Genomic DNA, 22,888 nt, shown 5'->3' with positions numbered 1-22,888 from the left:
GAAGCTGCACACAGTCCAATACAGTAGCTTCTAGCCACAAGTGGCTATTAAGAAACTGAAACACGCTTCATGTGTAAAATGCAACCCATATTTCTAAGACTTAAAACAAAAAAAAGAATGTAAACTATCTCAGTAATTTTTATAGTGACAGCATGTTGAACTGATAATATTTATGAATTATTGGGTTAAATAAAATATATCATCAAAATTAATTTCATCTGTTTCTTTTTACTTTTTTAATGTGGTTACTAGAAAATGTTATATTAGAAACTTTAGACAATTAAGTAAATAAATAAAAGAAAACGTTACATTACATAGGTGGTACCATTATACTCCTATTGAACAGTGCTGGTCTAGAGGATGGAAGCATGAAGATTCTGCTCAGAAGCAATAAAACAACCAACAGCTCTGACTGTGTGTAATATTTTTGATCTTGTGAATACAATAACAATATAGACACTGTTTAGAGTGCTCTACAGCTATTACATACATTAACTGGTTTAATCCTCACCATGATGCTGTTAAGCATTATTATCCTTATTTTACAAATGAGAACCCTGAGTCACACAAACACTAAGTGACTTGCCCAGGGTCACACAGAAAAAGGAAGGGAGCCAAGATTCTAACCCGGCAGCCTGGCTCTTGGGCCCTATCTCGAAACCACTACTCTCCTCTCAGTATGAAAAGAGCAGTTGTAGTTTTGTCCTTTTATTCTCTTATCTTTGACTATTGTAAAAGTTCCACAGCCCGGAGAGCCTGCTGGTGTATGTTGATGTCACCCCGGTTTCTGTCACTGAGGTTCAAAATCTCAGTCATCTCGGATTCCTTTCTCCCCTCAACTTTATGTCTGTTGTCCCCAGAACCTAAGGTTTCTTCTTCCATAATGTTTCTCCCAAACCTTATAGTTACATTAAGCACTGCAGCAGTGAAACTAACTTTAAAATAACTCATGCTATACCACAATTTCTGAAAAGGATATATGAAAACTAGAAAATTTCCCAACTCTTATATCGGTTCTTCACATTACACAGTTACGATACATTTGAAGTTAATTTCAAGATCTGAAAAATCCCTCTTCAAAGCAAAGTAAAACAATAACCACATCTAAGGCTGAGTTCCAACTCTGAGATGATGACTAAAGTGCAAGAGGTTTTGTAGGGAGTGTCTTAGGATGGGCACCTAGAGACCAGAAGAGAAGGAGACAGGACTAGGGAGAGGAAGGGGAGAGAGCTGCAGGCTCAAGAGACGTCCACTAGGGGCGCTGAGAAGCAGCCATAGCCCTTGAGAGTTGTCCTGAGTTGGCTGGACCCCCACCCAAGGAGGGGTTGACCTCCACCCAGGGAGGGGTGTCCCTCTGGCAAGGGGGCCTTGTTTAGCTGATGTAATCCCCAAAGGGCGCTGGCCCTGAGAGCCTGTGGCAACACTCCCAGAGCTTGAGGCAATGAGTCCTTATCCCTGAAGGGCTGTATCTGGGTGGTACAGCAAGCATCCACCACAAAGTCCCAGACTGGAGTAAAACCAAAAAAATTAAACTGCAGCCCTAACCGGTTTGGCTCAGTGGATAGAGCATTGGCCTGCAGACTCAAGGGTCCTGGGTTCGATTCCGGTCAAGGGCATGTACCTTGGTTTCGGGCACATCCCCAGTGGGGAGTGTGCAGGAGGCAGCTGATTGATGTTTCTCTCTCATCGATGTTTCTAACTCTCTATCCCTCTCCCTTTCTCTCTGTAAAAAATCAATAAAATATATTTTTTTAAAAAAATTAAACTGCAGCGAGCTGAGCGCCCCAGCAAACCTGCACCCTCGATTATTGAGAGTTACTTATTTTTCATTACTTTAGGACATATCATCGGGGTTGACTATTTTGTCAGCCTAGTGACCAGAGGAAACAATATGCTTCCTTTCTCTCAAGGCCTAACACACCGCCAACCTCCCACCACTGGCAAATTTACAAAGACTAAGTAGGAGGCAAGGAGGGGTGGGGTGGGACGTGCGAGGGGAAGGGAGGGATAATTTCTGTTTATCTAAGTGACACCTGGCAAGGCGAAAGTAAAAAACAGCTATGGGTCTACAAACTAAATAAATAGTAGTTTGATTAATTGGACGGCAAGCATTTTAGCAATCAAAATCAGCTCCCTAGATTTGAAGTGCAGGAGACACCATTTCATAGAACTTTTCTTTTTAATGCAGCTCTTAATAGAGTCAAACCTTTGATGGGTTTCATTAGCAAGAAATTGGAACTACATGCCTGGGTCCCCCTGCTCTGACATGTGACCATGTCCATTCACAGACCCAGGAAAGACAGAGGCGGAAACAGAAGCTGCCCCCAAAAGCTAGAGCGTAGAGGCAGAGATGCCCACCCACCCCGGACTCTTGCTGGCTTCAGTGACTCAAGGATGAGGAGAGAGATCCCATTGAAGGCCCACGCACTGCTCTTATGTGTCCTTATTAAAAGGTCAACTGGGAGTACTTGACATTTTTTCGACTTGTTGTCTTCCCTCTAAATTTACAAACGCAGCTTGGAATCGCCTAGGCAATTATTAAGTCTCATTTGAAAGTCCTAACATCCTAGCAATAACGTACACCACCAAAACATAAACGTGGGGGTGGTGCAGTGGGCGTGTAGATGAGGGATAGTCATCTCTTTCTCTGCTGTTGCTAGGTTGAGGATGAAATACACAGTATTTACAAGCTGTTGTGAAGTTTCCTCTCTCTTTTGGCAAGGATCCACTCAGACACGGGAAATCGTCACCACCTCACTAAACCATGCACCGAGAAAATCACCGAGAAAAGATGCCCTCTGCCACATGAAGTCCTTCTTACCCTTACTGTGTAAAGCTCGGGCCATTTTTGTGTATAACCAGAAAAAGTCCATCTAAACCCTTCAGAAGCTTCCTCCTTCCCAGTGTCACCAAGCCACTCAAAAGAAACCTTGTCTTAAAGCTTCACGCTTGGCACAGCCTGAGAGCTGGCCTTTTGACTTACAAATAGAGTCAAAGCTATTTTTAAATTGTGTAATAAGCATACACAAAAACTAACCTTTCCTTAACTTTTTAAACACACTCTATAACACCATCTGCCGCCTCTTCTGACATCTGTGCTCACAAAATAGCTCTGTAGAGAAGCGCTGGAAGGAAGGAGTAGTGTGTAATTGGAAATCCACTAGGTCCAGAAATATCTTCTATGGAAAAAAAAAAGATTTTCTACTATACGCCTGACTCAGTATTTACTGTTTAATTCTTTTTGGCAGCTCTCTGCTATTCAGTAGTGTACCGTATAGTAATAAACTTAGGTATATTACTTTTAAGCTAAAAATTTTGACCACTTTTACCAAGTTATTAAATATTCTCTCATTATTCAACAATTTCTTTGATAGTAATGGACAAAGTGAAAAATGGAGTTTTCCACCAAAATCCGTGGAGGATAAAACCTTAAAATACAATGTTTCTGCTTCACAATTTAATGTCACTTTAAGAGGTTAATAACTCATCAGTGAATACAACCTATACAGAAAACACAAGTATTTCAAGCAAAACGAACCAAAAATATCTCCTTTGGTCCCTTACATACTCTAATTTCTTTCTATCCTGCCTCCCTTGTTTACAAATACCTCAATAAATATGAGTTTCATAAATAACCTTTTGTCCCATTTAGACTGCTGAGTGTAAATTAGGTCAAACAAAAACCCACTAAAAGTAAAATAAATAAAAGGATACAGTATAAAACTAGATGTTAGGTCCAGTACAAATGAGAAACCAAGAGTCGAGCAAGGCTGTGGGCTGCTAAATGCATACGGTATTTATTACGACAGGGGCAGCAATCTATGGCCCCTGGGCCAAATCTGGCCATGACTGCTGTTTGTATATTTCATGAACTACTGATGATCTTGCATTTTTAAATAGCTGGAAAAAATGAAAAGAACAATATTTCGTGACACACGGAAGTTATATGAACTCCGAATTCAAGTTCCATAGGTAAAGTTCCGATGGTCCACAAGCACACTCATTTGCTGTGCGCTCTCCATGGCTGCCTTCACCACCAAGGGGAAGCTGACTGGCTGCCACAAAGACCATAAGGCCACCAAAACCTGCAGCGTTTACCCTCTGGCCCTTTACACCCTTATAGGAGGGTTCTCTTTTGAAGGAGACTTCTTCCTTCCTCAGGGAACATAGAATAAGGTTGAAGGCCCACTCAAATCAGAGTCAAACAACCATCAAGAGAGACCTGACCCATGCTCCAGGCTTGAGGGAGACGTCAGTGCTAATATCTAATACAGTGGGGCCTTGACTTACGAGTTTAATTCGTTCCATGACGGAGCTCGTAACTCAAATTACTCGTATGTCAAATCAAAAAGTGAACGAGTGAGACACGTGATGCTGGGCTGATGTTGTGGCGTTCACTGTGACGTTCGCTGCGCCAACTAGCAGTGGGGTATCTGAAGCTGGCTCGTAACCCGAATTTTAGCTCGCAACTCAAAGCAAAAAATCGGCCGAGAGACAGCTCGTATCTCGAAAAACTCATTAGTCAGGACACTCGTAAGTCAAGGCCTCACTGTACTGGGAAACGTCAGATACAACACAGCTACACTCTCAGTTCTTCAATGTGCCAGGCACTATGATAACATTGTAAGGCAGTACATTAAAAAAGAAAAGAGAAATGGGTGAAGCTATTTTTAATAACACATTTTATCTAACCCAATATATCTCAAATCTAACCACTGAACATGTAATCAATATAAAAATTATTGAGTTTCGGTGAATTTTTGGTACTATGTATTCAAAATCCAGTCTGTAGTTCACACACACAGCCCATCTCAATTTGTACGAGCCACATTTCAAGTGCTCAAAACTACCTGTGGCTAGTGGTTGCTGTATCGGACAGTGCAGTTTTCTGTTGTTGTTTTCTAAAGATTTTTTATTGATTTTTAGAGAGAGGAAGGGAGAGGGAGAGATAAACATCAATATGATATCATTCAGCTGCCTCCTGCACACCCCCTACCAGGGATGGAGCCCATAACCTGGGCATGTGCCCTGAACCAGCAACCCTTTGGTGCACGGGGATGAAGTCCAACCAACTGAGCCACACTGGTCACGGCCTGGGCACTTTAAAGTCTCTCTTAAGTCTCACAACAATGCTCTGAGGTAGGTACCATTGTTATTATTATTATAGAAGTAAATAAACTGAGACTAAATGAGATGAAGTGACTTGCCCCAAGTCCTCATAGGTAGTAGCAGGTAGTGCTAAGGGTTCAATTCCAATGTGCCTCCAGGGCCCCCATTCTAATCCACTGTGTCCCCCAAACTGTACACGACAGACCCAGCTAATTCTTCTAAAATATTAGTCCAAACAAAATCTCATAATCTCCCCCTGTCCCTCCCCTGTAGCTTAGTGCAATCTGGGGTTAGTATTTGGATGCATCCACTCTTCCATCCTTTCTCTCTTATCCATGTTGTTATTACTTCTATCCCCTATGTAACCCTGTAGGCAATCATTTCTCCTCAACCCAATAGGCTCCCTTGCAGGCTTCATACCACAGTCCCCATTCTCATGTCCATGGAAGACACAGCTAATCTGTCTATTTCAGTAAACCCAGACTTGATCTTGAAACTCATCAGCACAGCACTCCAGGCAACCCCCTACCATCAACTCAAGTTGCCACATGAAATGAAACCTATCTTTCTTCCCTAAGAGGAGCATAAGGACAAGAACTTCGTGTGATCACCAAACATTTATGCCACCCAGTATTGTGCCATATACAGTTTGCGCCTAAGAAATGTTGAGAATTCTCAAAATAGTAAATGCCCTGTCTAACTAACTATATTCTTGAGGAGACTTAACACATATTTCAGTGGAATTTAATTTATAATACTAAATCAATTCTGCCAGTTACATTTTCATAAATGTAAATTCTTAGCACTGCCCTACCAAAAGGAAGTTACCAGGTGATCAAAAACAAAAAACAAAAAAAAACCCACAATCCTTCTCCTCGTTTATTTCCAAGCTCTTTACCAGTCTGGTTTTCAGATTTTAATTCTTTGAGAACTAAGACCCACAGACCTTCCCACTACCTCCCTCCACCAAATCTTTGATCAATTCCATCCCCACCCTTGCAAGAAAAGAAAGTCAAATCATGGAATTTTCCTAAGGGAAGTAAAGAATAGATGAGACAGAGCAAGACCAGGACCCAGTATAATTATTTCCTTCTCAAGTTTTGTCACTGCACCTTTGGTGTGATGGTCATCTTAGCCCAGACCAAGATGATGATGAGTTACAAATCCACTTCCTATTCACACTGACAACAATGGAAGTATTAAATACCTCCCCACCCCAATCCCTCAAGCTTCAAGTGAGGCAAATACTGAGGGGAAGCATAATTTGTCACCCAAAATATGCCTTTTGGTATACTGATTATTTTAAGCTGGTTATTTTTAAGAAACAAAAGACTCAGATAGAAACTTCAACCTTCCCCCTAACTGCCTAAAAGAATTTAGACAGAGGAGCTGCTCCATGAAGGGAACTACCGTCACAGGTAACTAACTATACTTTATTATGAACTTGGTGTGACAGACAGGGAGGTAGCTGCAAGGCCCATTTGATCCTATTGTTAAAGATGGCTCAGCAAACATTTATTTACCAATCATATTCTATCTCTATGTGAATGGACCCTTTGCCCTATGAAGTCCTCCCACACTTCTCCTTAGTTCAAGATGGTATATAAGACTTAACTGCCTGATCTGTCTGCAGGTCTCATATTCTTATGGGATCCTCATATGTACATATGTAATAAATTCCATATTTTCTCCTGTTAATCTGTTTCATGCCAATTTAATTACTAGTCCAGCCAGAAGAATTTAGAAAGGTAGGAAGGAAAATTATTTTTCCTCCCCCACACTGCCACTATAAACAGCCCCTTTCTCTTCTGTCATCTGTGCTCCTTCCCCCACACCAATTCAAGTATCAACCTTTGCATTCCCATATCCCAGAGTCCAGCAGGGAGCCAGGTTAGGGCACCACCAGGAAATATCTCCAATCTGTGCTTCTCTCTCCAATGGGACACTACATTTAATGTTTATTCCTGCTTCCAATAAAGAGATGGCCAATCTGTACAATGTAGAGGCGGATAGATTAACTATGGCAAAGTTTTCCTAAAACATATTTCAACTTGATTCTTCATCTCAAGTTCATATCTCAAAATATCTCTTCCCTTTCTCACTCTCTTCTATTTCTTTCTTGATCAAAGAAAAAGTACATTTTTAAGGATAATCTACTCACCTGAGTTCCTGATCTTGATCTCACTATCTCTTACACATAAATTATCCACCCCTCACTTTTGCATCAACAAGTTTACCTCTCTACTATGCCTTTTTTTAAAAATATATTTTATTGATTTTTTTACAAAGAGGAAGGGAGAGCGATAGAGAGTTAGAAACATCGATGAGCGAGGAACATCGACCAGCCACCTCCTGCACACCCCCCACTGGGGATGTGCCCGCAACCAAGGTACATGCCTTGACCGGAATCGAACCTGGACCCTTCAGTCTGCAGGCTGATGCTCTATCCACTGAGCCAAACCGGTTAGGGCTCTACTATGCCTTTTAACAGACCTCTCTCCTTTCAATTGTCAAACTTCTGCAAAGAGTGATTTATACTTTCTGATTATATTTTCTCACCACCCATTTATTAGTTAAAACTCAGCTTTTCCTCCCAACACTTGACTTAAAACCAATGCCCTTTTCTTTGTCTTCCTCTTCTCTGGCCTCCTGGGACACTTGGCACTATTAAAACCTTTGTAACTCTTTCTCCCCTTGGTTTTTGAGACATCTTACCATCTTCAATCTATCCCTGTTTCTGGCTGCTCACTGTCTATCCATTTCATTGAGTTCCTTTCCTCTTCCCAAGTTTCTGTCATCAGAAGCTTGTTCTTTCCATAAGCACTGTCTCTCTTGTGCCTCTCATGCATTCCCACCAAGACTTCTAATATTGTCTGCTTCTATGAAACAATGCCTTAAACTCTCTCCCTAGCTACAATTTCAAAACTATCCATTAGACACTGCCTCCTGGATGTCTCCCCAAACTTATATCTAAAGCAGAATGTAAGTAACATCTTTTCAGAAAACACACACACAAATCTCTATCTCCTTCTCACAACTCCACTCCCAGCCATCGGCTCTTTCCTCTGGCACACCCTTCCCTTCTCTAGTCTGGGAAATAACTGTTCCCACTAAATGCCAAAGATGTCAGCAGAGGTGGAACATTTATGAACGGACATTTGTATAGCTCTAATGTAAAAAGTAAAACAGTACTATGCACAGGGTACACGTAAGCAGCACTATTTACAAACCACATTGAATTTTTTATACAAACAAAAAATAAAAGCTCTCCAGCCTTCTGCATTTTAAATATTATATGTTAACCTTCTAAAACCTCTGAACTTCCTCAGATGCCTTCCTTCCTTTTATTCCCCACCCCTCATTCATTCATGTTTCACATACAGCACGTAATAAATACTAAATTAATGGGGAGAAATGTCCTTGGGGAAACAAGTAGTTTCAGCATTGCAAAGTCCTCTTAACAACATAAAGCAGTGATTTTCAACCAGTGTGCCACAGAATTTATAAAACATATAAACCTGACTATTTAGTCAGAGGCACTGACCTCTTTTCCCTTAGGCTGTCAAATAAAAAAATGACAACAGCCAATACAATAGCCGTCGATATGAATGAATCAAAGTTATACTTTTTTTTGTGAGAGCAGCAAAAAATATATTTGTGTGTGTGCTGCAGAATTTTGGTAATTAGTTTATGTGTGTCATGAGATTTAAAAAAAATAGGAAATCACTGACATAAAGAATCAAACAGTAACTCAGCCCAAATTCGTAGGATCTAATTTCTATTTCCACCAAAACCCTCAGTGAGTCACTGGTACAGTGACTCATTCCGTGTTAGAAGAGGAGCTGCAAATGTTTAACTTGGAGTTTGAAGAATCAGTATGTTCACTTTCAACTTCACCCAATCACTGATTCATAATCAAACCCACGTTTCTCTACCGCTTAAAATTAACACCAATGTTTAGGTTCAGGGGCTGCTTGAAAGGCAAATTGGGAAATCTGGGAGGGGCCTGCTCTCAGCTGCCTTGAATCATCATCCACTTGCAAAGGCATGCCTCACTCTCAGGCTTTCAGGTCAAGAACAGATACACAATGTTTATTGCCTTGGAGGACATTAACCAGCTTTGTGTCAAACTAGCAATCTTATTTCTAATATTCCTTTTTTTTTTCAAGTTGCCTACAAATAGTTCCTCCAAGTGACCTTTTTTTCTTTCTTACTTTTTTTTTTCTTTTTATCTCCCTTGATTTTACAATCTTCTCCCTACACTCTCAGGTTTCAGTCACGGTAGGATTCAGATTCTGCCTATGTTTGCTTGACTTAGACTTTACTTCACTTATTCAGTTTTCCTTTGCAATGAAGTTCCATCTTACACACACATTCATGCAAGCTCCGAGCTATATTTCAAGGAGTGGAAAAAAACAAACTTGTCTTCCTTTCAAAGTTTCTTTTTGAAACAATTTTATGTTCTACTTCATTAATTAATGTTGAATAAATTTTGCACATGTTTTAAAAAAAGAACAATTCTTTAGATACTAAAGGACAGCTGTTCTCATTTTGAGGTTTCTAAGAATCACTTGTGGTGAGTGCATAAAATAAAGTTTAGATGCCTAGACCTTACCCATGCCTTGAAGGGGTGGCCACAAATCTATATTTTTAATAAGTACTTCTCGAACTTTGAGAAACACAGCCACAGAATTTAATGTTAGAAAGGCTCCCACCCCTGATGCAGAGCCATTAGTCCATAAAGAGCAACTCCCCCTTGAACTGAAATAAGAAACTTGCACAAAAATGCAGGTAAGCATTTTAAAACTCCTTAGTTAGCTTTATTTCCTTCCATATTTTAAAAAAAAAAAATCAACGTTTGCAAATATATCCTCAGTCTTACACACAGTCCTCCAGATGTTAGGAAAGTTTCCTAGAGTATGATGGAAATAGCATTGGGCTGCCAGTTTGGGGACCTGCACTCGGCTTCCACCCATGAGCGATTTCACCTTGGGCAAGTCACCCGACACCACACCTCAGCCTCCTCAGCCATAAATCAGGTGACTGGATTGCCTTATCTCTGAGGTCCCATCCAACTTGAAAATTTAACAGGAGAGCTAGCACTGTGACTTGCGATTCTTTGGATTCAAATTATATTTCATTAGATCTAGGACTAAACTCCTACCAGCAAAATGAAAATGATTTCAGAGGAAGATGACTGATACAACACTGCATTGATATCGCAAAGTAAAGCAAACAAAAGCATGAAACAAATTTCATGCTTTTCCAGGCAGTAGAAAAACCTTCTGAAAAATTCAGAACCAACAGAACCAACTTCTAATTCAGGCTTTATCATTTACTATATTAAGTCAGGAAAATTAATTGCTCTCTCTTAGCCTCAGTGTAGTGACTTTTTCATAGGGTTATTGAAATGAAATATTGTGCAGAAAGTCCTGGCACAACGGGGAACTCAAAAATTAACACATTAAATCCCTTCTCCTTCTCTCCTAGTGATGTGCCTTTTCTAGAGTTCCCAGTTCAAGATCGTCGCAATAGGCGATTAATAATTGCCTCGGACATAATTGTTGCAATTCTCTTCTAATAACAACAGCTACCGTTTTTCTTAAATAATTCCTATGTGTTAAGTGCTTTAAAGATGTTAGCTCACTTAATCCTCACACTAACTTTAATTGTAAAAGACAGGAACTACCATTCTTCAGATGATAAAACTGAAGCCTGTTGAGATCATGACTGCCCAATGCCACACAACCACTAACGAAGGGGCATTCATGTCACCTGGCTTCAGAGCCCAAGCACATCAGGCACCCCTACCTATTCATACAGATCACACACAATAGCAAAGGCATGTGAATGAAGAGCCCACACTCTTTTAACAATAATTCTCACGTAACTACAAGTTTAGACTGAGTTCTACTAGCAAAGCTGCCTGTGAAAACCTGTCCTGGGAGATCTGCCCACACACTATACTCATTAATCTACTCTCATAAAAACCATGGGACTGATATTGATCTATGAGTTATGAAATGTATGATCAAGAGCTTTGTTTCCACCAGAAAGCCATCCAAACTGAATTCGATGAATTTTTTTTAAGTTTTCAGTTAATATCTCAATTTAAGAACTATTGATTTCCTACCTTTACTGGATCAAGATGGAAAATAACATACCCCATAGTCAATGTGGAAAAGATAGAAACAATAAAGGAAAAAGAAGAATTTTTAATTCTTAAAAAATAGAAGGTAAACACCCCATTAACTCTCCAAGATTTTAGGGCAAAAAGAAAAAGCAAGTTATTAAAGGATACGGACACACTCAGAGAATACACCTCACCCCAATACATCAATGAGAAGATGGAAGAAGTCTTGGCACCACAAATAAATGGTGCCTCCAGACCAGAAGGCACTCACCAGGAGATGTCCTATTCTTTTATACAATAGAAGAGTAAATCATGAGCCTAGTTCTATTCATTACAGAGATGATAATGATGAGATTGATAATGAAGGTGAGATGAGGTTGGTGGTGGTGATAATGACAAGTACACCTGAATGTCTGAATATCACCACTAAAGAGGCATTAATACATCTTTAGAGAACTGTTTAGTAGAAACACTTTTTCCAACAGGCTTGGTTGCTCAAAAAAAACCCATAATTGATCCTCAATAAATGTAGAATGCATTAAAAATGAATCAATGAACTGTAAGTAATCAACGCTGCTAGCCCCAAGGATAAAAATGCAAGCAAAATTTTCCCTATGTCTGTCAAAAAAATAAATGAACTCTTCCTTGAGGACAAGCCATGCTTTTTTGCCCTTATTCTACAATAGGAATCCTTCAGCTATTACTTTTTCTGACACAAATTAAGCAAGAAATGCATTCTAGTTATGGTGAAACACTGCCCTGCTCCAGGAATTTCTAAGACTAGGACCGCTAGAAACAGCCACTCAGAAACAGTTCCCACCCTTACTCAGCTCTACTAGAAGATGAATCTTTATTAAAATCAACCTTTTCTTGGAAGGCCTAAGAAAGTGATGAAATAATCAGACCTAAAATGTATTTATTTGTGTTTATGTAGTTAAGAATAAAAATGAATCCTAGGAAGATCCAGACCCCATTCGTTTAGAAGTCCTCTTTTATCTAGTGTAGTTACAACTGGAGAAATCAGATAAAGCAAAGGATGTGAAAACAAGAAGGGAGAAATGTCTTGATCCTTAACTCCTCACATTCCAGGAAGCATCTGTTCTGAGAACAATGACTCGAAGCCTCTGATAACAGAATAACATTCTCTTGTCAAAGAGGGACCACGCTCCCAGCGATGGTGTTTTCAATGAAACTGTGTATTAACAGAGTCAAAAACAGCCCCTGAAAGAGCAAATTTTCTCTTTTTCAAAAACTCATTCTGCAACAAGGATAGCGTTTTCCCACCCAGTCTTGAGCACTTTAGCCTTCCCAGAGTCATGTGACAGACTCTCCTCCCAAAAGAAAAATCTAAGAATAAAGTTAAAAACTAAGCCACAATAACATGCACCCCCAGCAAGGAGACTGATCATAGAAATTGCAGAAAAGACAATGAAGGGGAAATTCCAGAATAAAAGTATGCAAGCATCCAAGCAAAGCCCAAGTATTTGTCAAAATCATCCAAATTTACAATACAGAAAAACTGTCACACATGTAGAGCCAAAATAATAATTGTTAATAAATAATAATAAATGTGGAATTACCTTAAATATTGTCTACTGTGACTTAGTATTTCAATATTTTCTTTAGCCATTATTATAAAACAAGGATTCATTCATTTTTAGAAATAATGGTTCAATAATGAAAATAGAGGTCTGCCTCCATGTAAAAAAGAAATGATGCTTCCTGCATCTTCTTCTTCAGTATTATTACATTATATATTACTTATAATATTAACAGCTGGTGTTTACTGAGTGCCTAACAGGTGCTAGATACTGATTTTAACTTGATACATGCCCTGAGAATTAAATTTCATTATCCCCATGTTACAGACAAGGAAATTAAAGCTCAGAACAGTAAAGTAACCTGCCCAAGATCACACAACTAGTGCTAAGGCTCAAACTCGGAACTTAAGCTCTAATCGACATTTCCAGGGAAACAAGACTTCCCTTTTTCCTGATATTCTCCTATGAAAGACAAAGTGGCCTAGTCCCTGCACACATTACCTCTTCCTGACTCCCATCCCAAACATATACACCTAGTCAATCAACTTCCAGTGGAGAAAGAGCCACAAATATAGGTCAACTTTGATTTTATCTCATTTCCTAATGCTGTTAATTCCTCTATGCTGGTAGAGGATAAATATTTATACAATGAATTATGGTAGGATCCCATCCACCCTTCATTATGTGCCCTACATAATTTTTTTAAATATAACTCTTAACATTTATAGGCATTTGTGCCTCAATTTCTGGCCACTGACTAAATCTAAACATGCTTCTGGTTAACAGTGTTTATATTTGGGTGGTAGATTATGGGTGATTTTGGTTTATTTCCTTTACTTCCAGTGTTTATCAGGTTGTAAGTACTGACCATATATTACTCTTTCAATTAGAAAAATATACAATAAATGTTATTTTGATGAAAAAAATATTTAAGTATTTACTCCCTAAAAAAAATTATTTTTCCCTTACTATTGAAAAAGAAGACATTCATAGACCCAATTTAATCCTGGGCCAGGTAAGAACATAAACTTGAAACAAGAGATGTAGGTTCTTTTATAAATGGCTCCCACTTTTACATTATCTTTTTGTTACTTTAAAAATTAAGAAATATTTCATAAAACTGGATTTTAGCTCTTGTGTTGCTCTTCTTTTCCTTCCCAGAGGCCTACTTAGTAAAGTACTCTACACACACTAAATACGGGTTAGTGTCAGACTGTTAACTATATCCATTTCTTCTTCAGGGCACATATTTGCCTACATTCCCCAATCTCCTTTGTAAATGTGGCCATTGAAAGAGGAGCAGAAGTTATATGAGCCAATTCTAGATCTAGCCCATAAAAACCTCCCCACATGAGAAAATCCATGTTCTTCCCCTGCAGACTTGGAAGCTACTTGTTAATGATGATGGAGCCACAAGATGGAAGGAATCTGGGTCTCTGAATCGCCACTTGGAAGAACACCCAAAAACACCATTTTGGAATTTATGAAGTAACAATTAAAAATATATTACGTGAGCCATTCCAAATTTGAGGTTTCACGGGGCTTTATTAACATATTCCAATTACCACAGAAGAAGGGTAAAACTCGATGCTTTTTATCTTACCTTTTTCAAAGACTCCTTCTGCTCCCGTAATAAAGGCAGTGCGGTTTCCTGTCAACTTGACCACCTCTGCCTTCACAGTGACCGGTGAGGGGCTGTGCTCCAGGAGATGCACCCCAATAGTAACATTTCCTCCAGGCCTGACGGTTCCTGGAGCTGTCACCAGAAACCTGGGTCTAAAGAATTCCCAACAAGGAAAAATACAAAGTTTTTTATCCTCCCCTCACCATTCTTTTGTGATCCTCAAATTTTATAGACAGTGAGACAGACCCCCTATATTGTGCCAAATGCAAGTGTTCCAATTAATACTGCCCTGCTGCTCCATTTAGCAGCTGCACTGAAATGCCATTGAAACAATAATTCCCAGAAATTAATTTTAATGCAGTAATTCATGTACCACTAGAGTAGAACCTGTGTTATTACTTCCAAACTACAAACAGCACAGGATGAGCCTCCATGTAGATGGCTTACACTGGGGGCGTGCAGAAGTTATTGGCAATGTGCAAGCCTCTAAACTTCTATTTTACAGATGACCTCATCCCAGGGTGACTTTTTTTTTCTTGGCTTAAACACACACACACACACACACACACACACACTCACACACACGCAAGTACATACACACAGATTTTGCCTGTTTCTTATTCTAACCTTTTTGTTTGGGCATTTGCCCAAGAAAAGATCATCTAACCAATACTACTGATTGAAATATACCATCAGACATTAAACTATCAGTGGTAAAATTTCCAGGTGTAGCAGGGCATAAACAGCACTTTCTCTGCCTAAGCTAGGGGTTAGGGCTCAACTACAAAAACCGTGAGGAGTGGGGCACTTTCCAGTATTTGGGTGCCTCCGTAGTTACCTTTCTACAGCGTCTGCATCTGAACCACACATCAGCCACCCAAGACACACTTTGCCCATGCCAGAGGTTGAGAAAAACTAGCACCATTTGTCTTTGAGAGAAGAAGGCAGGCACATTATTTGGGAGCAAACGGCTGAGAAAATGCAGAGGCAACGTGGACTAAAAATGATTCTCTTTAGAAAGTAGTTATGGCCAGAAAAACTCTTAAACAACTTCAAGGGTGAAGAAAATAACTATCTCATGGAAAACCAAGCTGAAGGGACACATGGTAAAACCACCAGGCCAGTGCCTGGCTGAGGGCTGCCGCCGCGGGGCACTTCCCACCCGCTGCTGCACAACTGCTGCTCCTCCCGCAGCCCGGGCCCAGGACAGCGCTGCCCGCCCCGCGCACCCCGCGCGCCCCGCGCGCCCGCGCTCCTACCCGGGGGCTGCGGCCAGCGCGGCGGTCCACACGGTCCACACGCAGACGAGGTGGGCGGCGGTCAGGAGCTGTGGGCCCCGCATCTCCGCAGCGTCTGCCTGGACAACCCTGGGCTCCTGGGGAAATTCGCGGGCACTGCGGGGTGTGGCTTCCACCTCCTCCCTGATTTTTGCCCCCCTGCCTGGAGTTGAACAGTCTGAAATGGGCGCGCCTAAAAGCGGAGTGAGAGATCTAAATTGAGACCGGACTTGGTGGCTCCACCCCTCCCACCCGCACCACAATGGCGCTTCTCGCCGCTCTGGCAAACACCGCAAATCCAGGAGGGTCAGAAAGCGGTCTCTAAATGAGGTCAGCCCGACCTGGGCCCAGCATCCCTGCTTCCCACGGAGCGCACCGGGCGCCCACTCCCCCAGCCCTCCGGGTTCCCCTGGCAGTTTACACTAGCGCTCCACCAACGCTGCCAGGAGTGAGTAAACAGGCCCATCCTTGTGAGGAGAAATTCATAGCAGCTATGTGAAATGGAAAAAAATTAATCATTGTCCTCAGACTATGAGTCAGAATTTTAGAGAAACGACAAACACACAAACACACAAAAGAGGGGTGTATTTACTGGGTAGTTGTTTCATGTATATGAATGTGCACCAGAGAAAACTTTATAACCTTAAAACAAAAATCGAGGTGTATATATATGCCTCACCAGGAAAATGTGGTTTCTCAGCTTATAAAAGAAGAATCCTGGCACATGCAAGAATTAGGTGTTGCTACTTGGAACTCTGAGAAACAACTGGGGAGATGCTTTATACTTTGGGCTGTGTCTAAACACACTTGCCAGAGGCAAGTATTCATTAGAACTGTAAAGCTTGCAGCAATTTGTATTTAACTAGGACGGGGGTAGCTCTCCTGTGCAAAAGAAGACTAATGGCCCCCATGCCCAAGGTTACTGATCTCCAGTTCCTCACTGTCCTGGCTTGTCAGCAGCTCCTTCCCCAGCAATTTGGCACTGCCACCATCTTCAGATGACTCAGGATTCACCATGACTACACCATAAAGGCAAGGAACTGCCAGAAACTGTGCAAAAACAGGCACATTCAGTCCCAGACAACTTAAAGTTTCTAATTTATGGAGAAAAGTTTTAGATGGTGACTTTTTAATATGGGGCAAAATGCAAAAGGAAAAGAGGCAGCAAACGGATGTCTCATGACAAACTATGTGCTAAAAGGGGGAAAGTAGCACCTAGACACACTGTGGTTTTTGAAATCCAGGAACTTACTTTCCTCCCTTTCCTGTCCCACCCATTTTCACCCTGCTGAACAACTTTTGGAGGTCCCTCATGTCCTTAAGTCTCCTACAGGCAGCCTATCTATAGTGGCCGACTTCCTGTGCAGGCAGGGCTTGGGTATGGGGATAAGTATATAAGTGGATCCTTGGGTACAGATCCTGTTTCTGAAACAGCTGTTACCGCTAGTCTGGTCTCCTTATCTCTGTTGTTCAGAAAGAAGGACCAGGGACAAGTGTGAACCAAGTATCAAAGTCTAAATCAATGCTTCTCAAACTCTACTGTGTATGAGAATCACATTAAAATGCAGCCAGATGCAGCAGGTCTGAGATGGGGATTGAGAATCTGCTTTACTTCACCTTTCAATGAGCCACAGAATATCTACAGGTAGAGGTAATTTGGGGACACTTTGATGAGAAAAGGAAGCTGGGGAAAATTCTTTTCAAGCTTCATTTTATAAGATGGATCAATAAATTCAGGTGTATTCTAGAGTCAGGCAAATGTAAGAGAGACTCCAAAAAATTAATTGATAATGTTGCATTCCAAGAAGACTTCTAGAAAGGCTTAGAACCACCTAGTTGTTTTGTAAAATTAAATCCATACAGATTTTAAATTTATGCAACACACTTATTGAAAAGCTTAACCATGCAGAAATTTGGCCATGTGGATTTTCACAGAGATGAAGCTATTACATGCTTTGCACAGAATAGCTACTCATTAAAAATTAGTTAAAAGAATTAATGATCTTGCCCTAGCTGGTTTGGCTCAGTGGATAGAGCATTGGCCTGCGGATAAGAAAATAGCTAAAGGAGTTCATCACTACAAAAAAAATGTTAGAGGGACTTGAGAAGGAGAAGGAAAAGAAGAAGAAGAGGAAGAAAAAGAAGAAGAAACCAAAATATTAATACTAAAATGGCAATAACTACATACCTATCAATAATTACTTTAAATGTAAATTGATTAAATTCTCCAAATGAAACACATAGGGTGGCTGAATGGATAAGAAAATAAGACCCATACATATGGTGCCTAGAAGAGACCCACCTCAGATCAAAAGACATACATAGACTGAAAGTAAAGGGATGGAAAAAGATATTTTGTGCAAATGGAAATGGGAAAAAATGCTGGGGTAGCAATACATCAGACAAAATAGACTTTAAAACAAAGGCTATACAATAAGAGACAAAGAAGGGCCCACTTTGGGGTATTCATCTGAAGAAACCCAAAACACTAATTCAAAAGACATATGCATCCATATGTTCATTGCAGCATTATTTATAATAATAAAAGCATAATATGCTAATTGGACTGGACAGCCGAACAACCTTCCGGACGACCTTCCAGATGAAGCTCGGGCTGCAAGGGCCGAGGCAAGCTGCTGCGGCTGCAAGGGCCGAGCCCCTTGCACGAATTTTATGCATTGGGCCTCTAGTCTATATATATAAAACCCTAATATGCAAATACACCAAACGGTGGAACAACCGAATAACCAGTCGTTGACGTGTGCTGACCACCAGGGGGTGCGCACAAAACATGGTGGGTGTCGGCAGCAGGTGGCAGAGTGCAGAACGTGGCGGGCATTGGCTGCAGTGGGATGCTGGAGCAGGTGAGCAGGGATGCCAGACCAAGGCAGGGTGCCGGTTGCTGTCATCGGGGCAAGCCTCTGGTGGTTACTGAAAATTCTTTGCTCCCATGCACAGCAGTCCCACTGGGCACTTGCACCTGCTACCGGCGCCGGCCCCAATCGCTCAGTGCTGTCAGCAGGTGCAAGCGGCAGCTGCTGGCCACAATCGCCCCGCAGGGCTTCTCCACCTCCCCCTGTTACCAAGGGGCGACCCAGGGCCGGCAGCGGCCTCTCACACCTGCTGACAGTGCTGGCCCCAATCACTCTGTACCATCAGCGGGTGTGAGCGGGGCCAGCACCATCAGCGCATGGGAGTGGCAGTGGCGGAAGCAGGGCTGCTGGTAGACAGGGGACCAGGGGCCATGGTGGGAGGGCCTGGGCAGGGGCATGGAGGATGGGCCGAGACCCACCTCTGTGCCCACTGCAGCCTGGTGGCCCACAGTTCCTTTCTTTCTTTTTTTTAAATATATTTTATTGATTTTTTTACAGAGAGGAAGGGAGAGGGATAGAGACTTAGAAACATCGATGAGAGAGAAACATCGATCAGCTGTCTCCTGCACACTCCCTACTGGGGATGTGCCCACAACCAAGGCACATGCCCTTGACCGGAATCAAACCTGGGACCCTTCAGTCCACAGGCTGACACTCTATCCACTGAGCCAAGCCGGTTAGGGTCACAGTTCCTTTTAAGGTGCACAAATTCGTGCACTGGGCCCCTAGTTTATAATGAAGATATGGAAGCAACCTAAGTGTCCATCAATAGACAAGTGGATAAAGACAAATGGTACAGCCCTGGCTTGTTTGGCAAAGTGGATAAGGCATTGGCCTGTGGACTGAAGGGTCCCAAGTTCAATTCCAGTCAAGAGCACAGACTCTCAGGCCAGACCTAAGCCTTCACCTCAGGAGGTGAAAAGGAGAGAGCCAGAGGCACACGATGGAGAAATTCTGCTCTATCTGGAAGCACACATGTTGGGATGGGGTCGGTGATGACTTGCACTACAAAATCATCGGGGGAAGCCAGAAGTTAACATGGCTCTCCAGTTCCAAAACCCCCTCCCAGCGCAGGTGGCTGACGGTGGTGCTGCAGGGTGCCGAGGGCATGGGGAAAACCACGCTGGCCAAGAAGTGGATGCTGGACTGGGCACAGGACCACCTCCCGGGGACATTCCACTCCACCTTCTACCTCAGCTGCAAGAAGCTGGGCCACCAGGGCCCCTGCACTTTCGAGGAGCTCCTGGCTAAGAAGTGTCCAGATGCACAGGAGGCCGGCCCCCAGTTCCTGGCCCAGGGGCAGAAGATCCTGGTGGTCATCGATGGCTTGGACGAGCTCAGAGTGCCTTGGGGTCCATGACATCTGTGGTGACTGGGAGAAGCCGAAGCCCGTGCCCATCCTGCTGGGCAGTTTGCTGAAGAGAAAACTGCTGCCCAAGGCCACGCTGCTGGTCGCCACGCGCCCAGAGGCCCTGGGGGAGCTGCGGCTCCTGGTGGTCCAGCCGCTGTTCATCGAGGTGGAGGGCTTCCTGGAGGCGGACCGCAGGGGCTACTTCCTGAAGCACTTTGAGCAACAGGACCAGGCCCTGCGCGCCTTCGAGGGCATGAAGGGCAGCCCGGCGCTGTTCCACATGGGCACGGCACCCGCCGTGTGCTGGGTCGTGTGCACGTGTCTGAAGGGGCACCTGGAGAAGGGAGAGGACCCGGCCCCCACCTGCCGGATCCCCACCTCGCTGTTCCTGCGCTTCCTGTGCGGCCAGTGCTCCCCAGCTGCCCCCCGGCAGCAGCCCTGCCCCCACCTCCCCACTGTGCTCCAGGCTCTGAGCCTCTTGGCGGCCTGGGGCGTCTGGGCGCAGACGTCCCTGTTCGATGGCGAAGACCTCGGGCAGCTGGGGGTCAGCGAGTCCAACCTGCGACCTTTCCTGGACGGCAAGGTCCTGCAGGCGGACGTGGACTGCGAGGGCTGCTACGCCTTCCTACACCTCAGCGTCCAGCAGTTCCTGGCCGCCCTCTTCTACCTGCTGGACGGCGCAGAGCGAGAGGACGCGGGCGGCTGGGCACCGGACATCGGGAACCTGCGCGGGCTGCTGTCCAAGGAGGAGCGGCTGCACAACCCCAGCCTGACCCGCGTGGGCTACTTCCTGTTCGGCCTAGCCAACCAGGAGAGGGCCCGGGAGCTGGAGGCCACCTTCGGCTGCCGCGTGTCCTTGGACGTCAGGCAGGAGCTGCTGAGAGTGACGCCCAGCAGGGACTGGCCCTTCTCCTCCAGGGCGGACACCCGGGAGCTGATGCGCTGCCTCTATGAGTCTCAAGAGGAGGCGCTGGTGAGGGAGGCCCTGGGGCCATCACGGAGCTGGCCCTGCACCTGCAGAGTGAGAGGGACCTCGTGCACGCGTCCTTCTGCCTCAGGCACGGCCAGGCCCTGCGCAGGCTCTGGCTGCAGGTGGAGAAGGGGATCTTCCTGGAGAATGACGGGGCCTCGGAGCCAGGCACGTGGGCGGAGCGTTCCCAGCAAGACCATCATGCTCTTTGTCGCTGGACGGAGCTCTGCTCTGTGCTGAGCTCTAACGAGAACCTGACGTTTCTGGAAGTGAGTCAGAGCTTCCTGAGTCACTCCTCGGTGAGGATTCTGTGTGAGCAGATAACCCACGTCACCTGTAACGTCCAGAAGATGGTGATTAAAAACGTCTCCCGGGTCCACGCCTATCGGGACTTCTGTCTGGCTTTGGTTGGTAAGAAGACCCTGACGCACCTGATCCTGGGAGGCAACGTCCCCTGTGACAACGTGCTGCTGCTGCTGCTGTGTGAGGCCCTAAAGCACCGGAGGTGCAACTTGCAGTATCTCAGGTTGGGATCTTGTTCTGATATCACTCAGCATTTGAACGACTTCTCCTTGGCCCTCAAAGTCAACCAGTCCCTGCAATCTCTGGACCTCACAGCCAGTGAGCTCGGGGATGAGGGGGTCAAGTTGCTGTGTGGGAGTCTGAGGCACCCAAATTGTTTCCTACAGTGGTTGTCGTTGGAAAACTGTCACCTGACGGAAGTCTGTTGCAAGGAGCTCGCCTCCACTTTGATTGTCAACCAGAGGCTGACACACCTGTGCTTGGCCAAGAACAACCTTGGAGATGGTGGGGTGAGACTGCTGAGCGAGGGTTTGAGTTACCCGGAATGTCAGCTACAGACCCTGGTGTTGTGCCAGTGCAGCATAACCAGACGCGGCTGCAAGCACATCTCCAACTTTCTCCAAGGAGACTCCTGCCTGACCCTCTCGGACCTGAGTCTCAACCCCATAGCGACTGGGTTGTGGTTTCTCTGTGAGGCATTGAAGAAGCCGGGTTGCAACCTCAAATGCCTGGGGCTCTGTGGCTGCTCCCTCCCGTCTTTCTGCTGGCAGGACCTGGCGTCTGCCCTGACCAGCAACCAGAGGCTGGAGGTCCTGGACCTGGGCCAGAACTCCTTGGGGCAGAGCGGGATCACCATGCTCTTCGAGGCCCTGAAGTAGAGATCCAGCCCTTTGAAGAGGCTCCGGCTGAGGACCGAGGAGTCCAGCGCCCAGACCCAGAAGCTGCTGAAGGAAGTGAAGGACAGCAACCCCAAGCTGAACATCAACTGCAAGGCTGCCAGAGCAGCCAGCTCCTTCTGCGAATTCCCTTTCTTTACGCCCCGAGATAACTTTCCCGTTATTTACTAGTCTCTCTGGCGGAGACCTGACGGACTAATGGTAATTACTGGGTCAAAGTGGTGAAGGGAGCTTCCGAGCTCCGCTCTCCGGTGTATAGCATGGAGTCACCTGCTCACTTTATGTCAAATGTCTGTGTTGTTTTTTCACAAGGATTCGGGATAATAAAAGGCAAAAAAAAAAAAAAGCACATGCCTGGGTTGCAGGCTCTATCTCCAGTGGGGGGCCTGCAGGAAGCAGCCAATCAATGATTCTTTCTCATCATTGATGTTTCTATCTCTCTCTCTCCCTTCCTCTCTGAAATCAATAAAGATTTTTTTTTAAAGATGTGGTACATATATACAATGGAACATTCCTCGGCCATAAAAAAGAGTGTAATCTTGTCATTTGCAACAACATGGACAGACCTAAAGGTACTACGTTAAGTGAAATAACTCATACAGAGGAAGACAAATGCCATATGATTTCACTTATATGTGGAGTCTAAAAAACAGAATAAATGAACAAGCAAAACAGAAACAAACTAATAAGTAACAGAGAACAACTGATGGTTGCCAGATGGGAGGAGAGTTGAGAAGATGGGTGAAAAGGGGGAAGGGATTAAAAAGTACAAATGTGTAACTAAAGAGTAGTTACAAGGATGTAAAGTACA

At 43.8% G+C, this 22,888-nt stretch overlaps 1 protein-coding gene and 1 pseudogene across 3 annotated transcripts in view; one reads left to right on the top strand and one right to left on the bottom strand.

Moving 5' to 3' along the window:
- Positions 1–16,091, bottom strand: part of CD109 (CD109 molecule) — a 116,056-nt gene extending 99,965 nt beyond the window's left edge. For 2 of the 3 annotated variants that reach the window (XM_014456360.2, XM_023754282.1), the window contains exons 1-2: positions 15,667–16,091; positions 14,387–14,559 (exon numbers count right to left, since the gene is read on the bottom strand). In XM_014456360.2, coding sequence (XP_014311846.1) covers positions 14,387–14,559; positions 15,667–15,749 — 256 coding nt within the window. In that variant the 5' untranslated portion in view covers positions 15,750–16,091. The remainder of the gene's footprint in view (positions 1–14,386; positions 14,560–15,666) is intronic. The other variant, XM_006089333.2, reaches the window with a different exon arrangement.
- Positions 16,092–19,500: 3,409 nt separating this feature from the next.
- On the top strand, positions 19,501–22,248 carry LOC102429798 (annotated as a pseudogene).
- Positions 22,249–22,888: the final 640 nt, after the last annotated feature.

This window comes from Myotis lucifugus, unplaced genomic scaffold (assembly GCF_000147115.1).
Source record: "Myotis lucifugus unplaced genomic scaffold, Myoluc2.0 scaffold_59, whole genome shotgun sequence".
In the NCBI taxonomy this organism is placed as follows: domain Eukaryota; kingdom Metazoa; phylum Chordata; class Mammalia; order Chiroptera; family Vespertilionidae; genus Myotis; species Myotis lucifugus.
The sequence above is the reverse complement of the archived record's forward strand: the minus strand, read 5'-3'. Positions and strand labels throughout refer to the sequence as shown.